The sequence below is a fragment of the Acipenser ruthenus genome, chromosome 29 (assembly GCF_902713425.1).
Source record: "Acipenser ruthenus chromosome 29, fAciRut3.2 maternal haplotype, whole genome shotgun sequence".
In the NCBI taxonomy this organism is placed as follows: Eukaryota; Metazoa; Chordata; class Actinopteri; order Acipenseriformes; family Acipenseridae; genus Acipenser; species Acipenser ruthenus.
Window position 1 is genome coordinate 17,528,127 of NC_081217.1, and position 12,480 is coordinate 17,540,606.

The 12,480-nt window shown below is 41.6% G+C and overlaps 1 protein-coding gene across 2 annotated transcripts in view; it reads right to left on the bottom strand.

Annotated features, from left to right (window-relative positions):
• Positions 1-12,480, bottom strand: part of LOC117428804 (plexin-A2) — a 144,590-nt gene that overhangs the window by 69,753 nt on the left and 62,357 nt on the right. For both annotated transcript variants that reach the window (XM_059004315.1, XM_034047745.3), the window contains exon 4: positions 11,994-12,128. In XM_059004315.1, coding sequence (XP_058860298.1) covers positions 11,994-12,128 — 135 coding nt within the window. The remainder of the gene's footprint in view (positions 1-11,993; positions 12,129-12,480) is intronic.

A 12,480-nucleotide genomic window follows, 5' to 3' on the forward strand; every position in this document is an offset into this window, starting at 1 on the left:
GTTGCAGTTCAAGATCAACTGCAGTTTAAACGTCAATGTGGCTCGCTTCAATTGAACGCAGTTATCCCCCCAGGTGACATGGGAAGAGGCGGCCCCTGAGAGACGCACACATGAGTCCCTGAAGCAGCCTGTGATGCGAGGGTTTAATAATGCAAGGGAACAGTCTGTAAAAATCAACAGGCCCGACACTTCATGCTACTCTAATTGCTGTCGGCGTCTCAGCAGCCTCTGTGGGGGTCTTGAATTTGACGAGGGGGTGCTGCTAGAATATAGATTTCTACCCGTGGGTCAGTAGGGGGTCCCAGAGGAAACACCAAATTCCATTGAATTTTGCAGAACAAAAACTCAGCTTGTTTTAACACTGTACGTGTAACTCTTATCCTGTTACTTTATTTTATTTTATAAACTAGTTTCTAAACAGTTTAACCCTTTATATCCTTCATGCAGCCCCAACTGAACTTGGTGTTACAACTTTGCAGCAAAAAGGATTACGGGATAAATCATGTTAGATTACAATATTGAAGTGTGCACTTTAATAGTACTCTTATAAAAAGGAGAAATTGTCATTTTTATATTGCACTGAAATATTTCACATATTTGCACTGTCTGATGGTTTGGGTTTAGAGTTGACAGCTGTATTAAAATCAGGTTTAAAGTGTTAAATGAAAACATATAAGACTGCCGGCTAGGTGATTCTTTTCCACCGTTCCACGGTGCAGTGCAACACATGCAAATGTTAACCAACGTGACAAGCCCTGGCCACAGAAACCAAAGCCGCCACCTTGGCCAGGTGCACAGATGCAGTGGAATGTATTTGATACGCAGAATGCTGTACTATACACAACCAGCCCTTAAGGAATTCGCTAATTTACATAGCCATTGTTCCAGCATATGCTACAGCCAGAGTACAGGAAAAAAAACTATTTTTTTTGGCTTCGTTCTCGATATATCTGTCCAAATCTTTCCCTCGTTGGAGCAACATATTATTGTCCCTGGAACTCAATAAATCCTCCTACAGGATAGAACACTATGTTTAGAAAGTAACAGTGTTTTAATTTAAAGACCTGAAACAGTTCAGCGAGACACTGTCATAAATATGCCGCTGAACGTGAGGAGCAGATTTTTTTTTTATGTTTGCTTCATTTTTCACTGGAAGACAGCCCTGCACTGCTGACTCAGCTTGCCCCATCATTTATCATGAAATAATAATACAAATAATAAAAAAAAAATCATTGAGTACCCTCCTTTAACCCTTTCCTTGGAGAGAGTTCATTTTATTGAGATAGAGGGTGCACTTGACTTTTATCACTGGAGATCTGGGCTCAAAATGGATCACATAGCCCTCCATATACAGCACTCCACGTTCGCACTGCAGGCAAGAAGGATGGGATGAGCATGGAGATTGAACCGAGAAGAGAAGGCTTGAAGCATGCTTGCTCGGCAGTGTGGAGCAGCTGGAGAGTCACATCTTTGGACTGGTTTTGCTCTTCATACAAGTCGAGGGTACTTCTCAGCAAAGGGGATGCATTTGCAGTGACAGCGAGACCTGGGATGTAGCTCTTCGGAACAACATCAACATTATTACCATGCAAGCAATCTCATCTCCCAAGAAACTGTTTAGAAATGCAGCTGCGGTGCGTTATTTCAGATGAAGAGCATATGCAGTGCTGGCAGCTCATCAGGCTGTGGAGGGAGGACGCTCCAGCAGGGGCTCTGCCCTGCTGCCAAATAAGAGCAGTGGCACTTCAGTGCTCTGAGCTGTGCTGAGTACGATTAAAACAAACACTACAGATGAACTGAACTGCACATTCCTGGGTCAAAGGTACTACAGTGTCTCTTGTGATAGGACTTGAACGCATGATGATTAAAAAAAAAAAGAAAAAAGAAAAAATGGTGCAAGCCAAAGCTGCTTTTGAAGTATTTAGTGATAAAACAGGTTTTGTACTTGAATTGATTGTAATGTATTCCATGGATGCTTGTACAGTTCCAGACCCTGCTATTGTGTGTCTACATGTGTAGATGCTGCTCTTGCATTGTGAAATGGCACAGACGATAAATGCTATTTAGCTGGGGGGGAGATCTCCGGGGACCAGGTAAAGAATTCCATTAATAATGTGGTCTGGGAAATGAAAAATGATGGCAGATTTTATAGACTGTCCCAAATGTTGTTGTTGGTGGTTATCCGAGCAGATATATATATATTATATATATATATATATATATATATATATATATATATATATATATATATATATATATATATATATATATATATATGTATTTATAGAAGCTGGCTGTGAAGGATGAGAGGTTAGGGGAGAGGGATTTGGTGGAATTCATATTTCCAGAGGGGGGGGGGGGGGGTACTGTAAATTCCCCATGGCAACACCATGAAACACAGAGCTCACTGGATCCACTGCGCTGTGAGCCTGTTTAGTCTGTACTGAGCATTCCAAAGCTTTTAAAATAAATTTGAGTGAACTGAAGGGGCAGCTAATCCTCAAAGAGACAAGGCAGGCAGGCAGGCAGTAGACAGCTATGATGCACTAATGAATGGAGCTCGACAGCATTTGGCACATCACTTAATTCTTGGGTTTGACAGATTTTTTTGGCATTTTAAAAGTGCTCATTTTTAAAAGAAGGGTGAGTTTGCGTTGAAGTCAATAACCCCCCTCGCCGGTGTTTACAGCACATACAGTACATACTACGTCCCTCCACGTCCCTTAGGCTCCCAATCCCTATTGTCCCTCTCTGCCTCACCCACGCCCTGTGCTCAATCCCGTTTCAGTTCCTTGCTCCCCTTCATTGGTCACCCACACTACCTGGTTTCCGCTCCTCCCTCAAAACGCTTCTCTTCTCCCTAGCCCATCCTACTAATACTCCTGGCCCCTGACCTCCTGTTATGACCCTGCTTGCCTGACCTAGACTCTGGCCCTTTGCTTTCATATTAGCAACTCATTTGTATCTCTTCACCCTAGCCCAATAACTTCCATTCTTTCTTCACCCATTTTTCTTCATGGTACCATTTTGTTTAAATTTGTAAAGTGCCTTGGTTAAAGGCGCTATAAAAATGTAAATAAAATAAATAAACAAACAAACGAGGTTACAGCTTTCCAGTGTGGATTTCATCACGTGCTTGCGTAGGATTTATCTGTGCCCTCCCTCAACCTCTGCACAGCCAAGAGATAGCAAAGGCAGAGGCAGTAAGAAGACACTCAGAGTCAAGGTTCAGCGACACAGATAGGGGCTTACAAAGGAGGCTAGTGACTCGCATTCTCAAGAAGACAAAATGTAAGTACAGTACGGATAGTGGAGTAGTGTCAGGGGTTAGATGGTTCAGGAAGGAGGCCAGTGACCCTTAACCTGTCAAACCTGGTCTTCTTTGCAGACGTGTGCGTTAACAAGGGAATACCCAGGGATCCATCTGGGTAGAGGCTGGTAATACTAATGTGTCTCAAAGGTTTCTAGGGATAAGCAGCAAGGACTGCATGCCATACTATTGAAAATACAACAATCAAGGTTGGAACATCATTTTCAAATATGCAGTTTATAAATACAGAAGTCCCAAACCAGAAATTGTAACCCTTTGTAGGACGCATCATTTCTGATAGCAGTGCATTCCACATTCTGTGGATTCAAACCTAGACTAGGAATTCTGGAACGATTCAATTTCCAAATTGTAATGTTTTTTTGTTTTTTTTGCAGCGATGAGCTGAGAAGTATAACCCTGTGATAATGACCCAGCAAGCTATCTGATTGACTCAGGTCTGTATCTTCGCGCTCATGTATGTGTGAAATTCGCAAAACTGAATCATTGATTTTTTCCCCAGAGAGGTGTCATCACAAAGCTAAACTGACACAGTGAATACACTTTGAAAAAGGAGACATGACCCATGCAATAGCTTTGCTGTACTGAATAGAGGGGTGTGTGAAAATCCACTGAGGCACAAGTGCTTAGCAAAGCAAATAAGCATGAGATAGCTAACATGTATTGTGTATTTAATAATACACAAAAGACTCCACTGCCAAGCACTTCTAAAAGGCTACCTATGTGGCAATACCACAGGAAGCTTATACAGTATGGGGATCGTCCCAGACAGCTATTCCAGTCCAGGATTTCCTTCCAGCCTGGCCCTAAACATTTAGCTCCTGTGCCCATAACCCAGCATTCTCCGAGACAGCCTCTGACATTTACAAAGTCAGTGGTTATTATTCCAGGTACATGAAGCAACAGAGCATGAAAAACACATTTGCGCCACTCAATGCCTTCCCTGTGTCACATACAGTAATGATCAATCATTAAAGTAATCTGCATTCTTAAATGTATTATTACAGCTTTACATCTAGGAGAACATGGAAACTGTTGTGGCACGTTGGGGAACAATGTATTTCATTTCCATAACCTCCCAGTGAACTCTCAAAGTTGCACTCCACAAGAGTCTTGTATGCATAGCAACAACAAAAAAAAAGAACAGGCACTTGGTCCTCTACTGAAGCCTTTAAGTCGATGGGTCCTTTAATCACATGACTTGTATTCATTGCTGTCAAGAAGCTGACCTTATATGTTTTATTTACTCAGTCAGTTAACCTCCAACCCCTGAACTCTGACCTCGCAGATTCCAGAATGACACAGCAGTGCACCAATTTCAAGTGGTAACGGGGGAAAAAAAAAAAAAAAAAACCTGCTACTTTTGGATAACACTTTTTTTTTTTTTAAACAGCTTCATCAATAACCATTGCGGGGAGTATTGACAATGGCATTTGTTCCTGTTTGTCCGAGTGTCAATAATAAGTGAACCGGCAGGGAGATGTGTCAGTCCGGCCTGGGAGACTAAAGAGGAAATATTATCCTGCTCTTTTGCTGGCTCCCCTCTCACTGATGAGGGATAAGGGATGAGTTACGATCTATAGGCTAAACCGCAATATAGACATCTCTGGCACAGAGCCTTACTGGGACTGTTAGCAGGCTGAAGCACCGTACTGTGCACTGTAGTCACTAGAGCTGCAGCTGAACCTGTTTGTATGGCTGCATTTCTTATTTATTTATTTATTGTCCACCTGAAACCCCAAATCTCTTTCAAACAAGACTAACAAACACATTTGGTGCAGCTGCATTGTCCATGGGAAAAATTCCAGCTGTCCTCGACTCACAAAAGGTCAGCTTGTCTGCACACGAGCGCTGTATAAGAAGTGGACAGCACAATCCCATTCTGTTTCTCGACAATTTCTGTGGTAACCCTTGGGAACCCCTGCATTCCACAAAGGAGATGACGGTTAGCGTTTTGGACAGACACTCAAAAGGTCAGGATAGCACGTATGGTTGTTTTTTTTTTCTTTGTTACACATTTTCCAATGAGCTGTCCATTGTTGAAAGAGAATCCTCTTTCTGTTAAGAACATGGCTCTCCTTTAATAAAGAGCACACACCCTTTACAGCACAGCCACACCATTATAGTGTTAATACAAGGATCGTATATTGGAGCAGGTGCCACAGTGGGAAACAGGAGGCTGCACCACTAGTCACCACTGCTATAAGAAAAAAAAAAAACATACTAGTATTCAATACAGTACTACGGGCAAAACCACAAAATAACTACACAACAGGAGCTACTCGGTTGTTACCGAAATCCAATGGAATTCTATCAAAATGCAAAAGCAGTCAGGTGTTGCCTAAATCAATATTGAATTCCAGTAAATTAATAATCATCACTTGATTACAAATTCCATAGTTCCAATTAAAATGCATGTCAGCTATTACATGTGCTGCTTTCAAAACGGCCAATTTGAGACCCATGTGGTGGGCGGAAATTTCACCTCAGAGAAGATTCATGGCATGCCTGTATCTCTTGGCTATAGCCACTTTAATGTAGCTGCAGCTAGTCTTTTTAAGACAAATGAACCCAGTGGCTGCAGAAGGAGTGTATAGATGATACAGTATGTGATGGCTCTAAGTGGCTAATGTTGATTTCCTTATTAATCACACCCTGCTGTGGTGTTAATTTCCTGCACCATACAGAAAACAGCTTGGACCAGAGGACAACGGGCTGAGAGCCAGTTTCGTCACACACTGGTGAGGTGTCAGCTTACCGCAATTAACTGGATGAAAACTACAGTTTAAAGCAGAAAAAGGCGGTACACATCCAACAATTACTGCTAAAGCACTCACAGCTAGAATATGCGAACTCTATTTAAAAGCTTACAAAATAATCAAGTCATAAACATTTCTGCTATTTAGTAATACTCATGTAGCATGCTATGACCCATTGTTGGAAATGGAGTGACACATTGTAGTCTGGAAAGCTTCTGCTTAAGGTGCATCTCCCTGCTTCAAATCCAGAGTGAAGGCTCACGGTGCCCTGAACCATACCAGCCGCATGGCAGGTGTTGCTAATTTTTCGACCAACCAATGTACATACAATGAGAGCATCGCCTGTACTCATCACGATTTCTATGTGCTATTCCCACTGCAAATTTAATCCAATTAAAATCTGTAAAGAACAGACTGATTTACTCCATTTGCTCAATTTCTATTCCATATTGCCGGCAATGTTTCTCTTCTCCTCTCTAATTCTGCGTGCATGGCGTGGGTCGGAGAGAGGTGTGAACAATTCCCATTTCCCTCGGCTCACTACCCCCGGAACTCATTTCCTCCTGGCTCCTGAACATTAGCCACCCAGCAAATAACAGAAAAAAAAGAAACAAGCACAGACCTGGACTGAAAAAAGAAATGCATGCATCGGTTTTACATTTTACAGCTGAGCACTTTCAGAAATTGGCAACATGATTTTTTTTTTTTTAATTATCTTGGAATGGTAATGGATTTATATTGGGCAAGCAAGCGACCTTTAACCCATGCGAGCCTGGATATGTAGAGGCACTCAAAGACGCTATCATTGGTTGATCATAATTGAGGGACCTGTCCATGTTGGAAGCTTGTTTGGAACAGTGACTGGAAAACACTCAATCAGACTCCTGTACAAGACTGAATGCAAAGGGATCAGCAACGCTACAGATAGGCTTTATATCAATGACATGCTTTAAAATGCTGTGGAAGTACAGTGCTTACATGCTCTTTAATTCATATGCACAGCTGATTAGCACTAGTCTTGGACTACCCTACCTAAATAACACTGGGCAGTCCAAGACTTGCACTTTACAACAGGCTTCGCTTTATCTGCACATCTTTTTAGAAGGGGCTTTATAGCACTCTTTTAGCATTGTCATGAGGTCTGTTCCTCTTCCTAATTTTAAACATATTGATTTTCCAGGCAGCCACTATGGAAATGGACTTGCAAACAAGGAGTGAGGTCAATCTGCTGGCAGATCAGCTGGATTTGCATGACCCCCGAGCTGTAAACAAATGAGAGGATTAGGCAAAAACTTCTGCAGGTTTGCATTCAGTCTTGCGAATTCAAAGCCTTCGCGCCACGGTAATCACAAGTCACACGCCACAATGAGCCCGTAATAGAGCAAGGATTTCTCTGTGCTGCTGATGTTCAGCTTCAATGCAGACGCAAATGGCACAGAAATGTCTATAACCATCATTTTGGGATACATTAGGAAATCCCTGCAACCATCTGAACATGCAGCCAGGCTTCTAAATATTCCTGTTTGCATTCTGCAATCCCAGAACGGAATTGCAGAAAACTCCCTTGTTGTGCTCCCCATCTTGTATAAATCCCTGATATAGCCCATCCTATCCCATGTATATATATATATATATATATATATATATATATATATATATATATATATATAGAGAGAGAGAGAGAGAGAGAGAGAGAGAGAGAGAGAGAGAGAGAGAGAGAGAGAGAGAGAGAGAGAGAGAGAGAGAGAGAGAGAGAGAGAGAGAGAGAGAGCTTCAGTGAGTTACAGGAAAATAATTTCATCTAGGGTTTCTGTGACGTCATAAATTACAAGATCAAAGGTTGAGTCATTTATAAACTGTCACAGAAACCCGAGATGGAATTGTTTTCCTGTGACTCACTGAAGAGGACCATCTATTATTTTTTATAATACATGGATACCCTTGGGATGCTAATATTAAAGAAGATGAGGTTCAGCAGTAAAGTTCTTTTTTTTTAGTGTTTCAGTGCTTTACAGACGTTCTGTGTCATTATCCGTTTCTCCAAGATACGAATGTACCAGCTGTACATCTTTTTTTTTTTTTACGTATTCTCATTTTGTTGATCATTAATGAATGAACATTTCTGTACTGTGGGTGTTGTCGAGTGATTGAAAATGAGACATTTTGTGTTTGAATTGAAAGTGATGGTCTCCAGGAGTCAAATGGGTCAAATTTCAAGTACATTTTCCTTTAGAGGAATCACTATTGTGGTATTATGCCTTTTTTTTTTTTTTTAAATGGCTCAGGATGCAAATATATGGATACTGTAATGTGTCATGGACTATATTTACATATTACTAACACCTGACACCTCACCTGATCTGATGCCTGCTTTTCATGCAGATGACTCTACAGGGGCGTGGAGCATTATTTCAAAAAATGATTTAGGGATTTGGAACAATCTCTGAATATCCCTTTATTTTTGTGCAGGTACACAGCTATTGTGAAATGTGCCACTAAAACATTCAGCCGGCAATCAGAGCCATGCTAAATAGACACACTGGTACCCTAGTTGTTGCCTGTAACCTTGACAAAGAGATTGATCTGTCTTTAGCTAGAAACACAGCAGGTTAGAACAAATAAATAGAAGAATCATAAAAGGAATAATAATCCCTAATGATCCCAGTGTGTGGGCTTTTTCTGAACCCAAATACAATTTCTCATGTTTTTCATCGAAATGGAGAATGGACATTTATCCAACAAAAGGATAAAAAAGATCCAGCTTAGTGCCGTACTGTACTGTTTATTTATTCTTATTTAACTATCTATTTAAAAATGAAAATGCAGTATAGGATGCTATGTTATGTAAAACATGATTTTCACTCACTCAAGGTCAGATTATAGTGCTACCCCATTATAATGTGGTTGTCGGGGTCCATAATTAGGAGACCCAGTTATTTGTGTTTCGCCTTTGCATTGGCATTTTTGTTCCCAAAATGATTTACAATGCACACAAGCCAAATCAATACTGTAGCGTACCATGGAAAATGAAGGAAGGAGACACACACACAATTTGCAGGTACCTAGAGCAGCCCTCTTTGGAGTCATTCATATAAAAGAAACCTTGGTTTTTCTTCGGCTTTTAGCCATCCACGCAGTGTAGATTCTGCAACATTTATATCTTTTGAAACTGCTGCTTGAGTGTCACCTTTTCTTACTCTGTCTACCGCATCGAGTTGCATTTTAACAGAGAAAGATTTTCGTTTTATGCTGTCTGTCATGCTTCGTACTGTATACCTGGAACGTTCACCCAACGTTTGCGAGTCAAATTGCAGCTACATGGGAAATGGGAGCTACAACCTTACGGTGTTATAACCGATTCCACACTATAACAGGTTGTGTTATAACAGGGTAGCACTGTATATTGTATATCATCCTATATGGTATTCTATAGGTATTAACTCTGTATCAGCTGGCATGTGTAGGAAGCTCTAATCAAACTTTATAGTAAGTTCTTGATCATGATTAAGTGTTTAAATGCATATGTGCGGAATGCTGGATCAAGAATGGATGCTGACTTGATCTGAAGACTGAAACACAAACTCAGTAGGCAGAAATACCTTAGGCCATGCATATTTACTTTACAGTTTTTGTTTGCACGTACCACTGGGAGTATTCCAGATTGTAAAACTATAACAAAGCTCCCATGACTTTTGAGCTTGTACATTTTATTTCCTCTGACTTCTGGAAACAGAGTGTATTTTCCATAATTGTTCTAGGAGTGATTTACTACACGTTGAGTGATTTACTCCAAACGCCTCATTGTTATTCAGAGAAGGGTGCCCAACGACAGCTAAATCTGTTATTGCTTTTCTTCTTAATTCGGTGTGAATCTCCCCCATTCATCTCCTAAATTCAGAGCCTGCGCCTCTCTGCAAACAAAGGGATCCTTGCAAGCTCCATAATTAATCCCTCCGTCTTTAATTCAAGAGCCTGGTAATTGAAATTTCAGGTGGGGTTTAAGAGGAAAAAAAACATTATTTGAGCGCTGCAGGGAAACTGAAAAACTGCCAGATTCAAATGTTTAAAAAGACAATCCCCTTCCTGTCGCTGTCTTTCTTTTATCTCTGCATGATTTGTGCTGCAGTCTCCTTGTGGCCGCCTTGCTTTGAAAAGAATAAAGCGGAGAAATAAAGCCCTGTGCCTTGTGTAGGTGGAGTGCTGTCAAAACCAACTGCCATAGACAGGTGCTCTATACCAACAGACCGGAAAAGAAACGGAACTGCAAAACAAACCATTTCGCTTTTAAGTGTCTCCAAGTCATTACTTACTAGACTTGCACTAGAGTGAATAGTCCAGGCTTTTACATTTGAAACTATTGTGAGGCCAGGGCCACCTGGCCACTTTGGGACAATATAATCCCATTGCAATTTCCCCTCTTTTTCCTTGAGATTCCAGTAGTTTCGATTCACAATCCCATTAATGGTATTTGCAATCGTTGCACTGTTCGAGCGACTTGCACTGTGCTGATTAGATTTAGATGTTTTATTTTTTTTATCACGTGTGAATTTAGTAAAGTGCCTTCAGCAGAGGCATAAGAACGGTCTTATAAATATTAATGCTATTAATGCAATGTTACCAATATTGCTATTGTTATGGGTATATGTGCCCCAGAGTTGAAGGGGACAGAAGCACTTACTGTACCAAACAAAAGCATGTTCTCTACTGATTGAGTCTGTACAGCACTTAAAGTAGAAGAATACCAAAAAGCACCAGCGCTATTGCATTTCTTTATCTATTTTTTACAGCAATTGTGCTTCTGAAGTACTGCCTTGTCAGAATAATACTTTGTTAGTAATAAAAGGTTCCTCATCTTAATACAAAATTGCAACATTCCAATAACAATTTGCTGATGTAAGATCAGAAATAGGTCCCAAAATTGTGTTCCTCATGCCCTCCCCTCCTGTCACCCTCAACCTATTTGCGATGGCACATAAGTCAACAGAACGAAAGGCTGTTGGCTCCTTGCCACACTCTCACACAGCCCACACTGGTTAGTATTACAGCACTGTGTGGTATATAAAGCAGACTTTCCTCTTGGAGTCCAACCCCCCCCCCCCCACCCCCCCCCCCCACCCCACCCCAAATCTCCTGACTGTCAACCCCACGACCCTGACAAAACGGAGTTCAGGCACCTCCAGGCATTGTAAAAAAAAGCCTCTCATTTATCATTTTTTATGGCAACTTTTCAGGCCTCCCCGGACCATGACTGCCCCTGCCCCCCTAACCCCCTGGCACCCCTAACCCCCCTGCCCCCCCCTGTTTCTCATCAGAACATAAGAGGAGCCAATGGGCTGGCTTTAATCTCTCTCACATTCCCATAACTGTCTCTGTGAGCGAAACAGAGTTCTCCTGGTAGTGATATTAATACACTGAGCAGAGGTACCTGCACTATATCAAACTGCCTCCTCAATGAGTCACGAGACCCTTTAGAAAAACCAGAACAGCCATATTCATCTCTCTCTCTCTGTCACAGTGCAGTGCTCCAGCCCTCATACTCATCTTATTGCTCTCTCTCTTTACCTCTTTTGCTTGACTGCCTCCTTTCCCTGTGATTTTTCTTTCTTTCTCTCTCTCTTGTTTAGGCTAAGTAGCAGACTGCTACACAACACATCTACACAACCTATTTATCCCTCATCACAGAGCCCTGTTTGTATTTTTAATCCTATTGGAGGTTACATTTTTAAATATAATAATATAATTTCCCTAGGCAATGGTCCCGTCCAGCTTCCCCATGACTGGACTCTGGAAGCATTGCACCCCCTGGGGGCTGATCGCTCATCCTTCATGGAGGATTTTGAGGTGAAGCAGAAGCTTGCATGCTTTGCACTGTACAGGGGGAGAAGGAATGCGTCATGAAAGCCTACCTGTCTCTCTGACAGCACGTAGAGGTAGTTCTGGTCTATGGAGAAGCCAATGTCACGGAGAATGGGGCTCCCATCCTTGATGACAGAGATGGTCTCGTACTGAACCCCACCGTGCGAGGGGCCGTCCACTCGAACCTGAGGATCACAGGAAAGGAAAAACGTCATGAGCTTCAACTGGAGATTGACTCATCATTTTAGCAGGCAGAGACACATTGAAGGAAGCTAAAAGCTTTTAAAAGTGCAGTGCATCATCATCAAACAATACGATTACAAATCTAATTCAAAAATTGGTCTCTGTTCTGTTGCAGAAGCAGGAGCTTCAGAAATGATGTATTCGATACATGCATACAGTATTTCTTATGCGTGGATCCAATACAGCCACTTTCAATATACAGACTGCTCCATCTCCCTCTGTCTGCTCACTCGTGCTCTCACTCAATTCTAAGCGTCTCTTAAAATACATGCAACCTATGAATGCCCTTGCGAA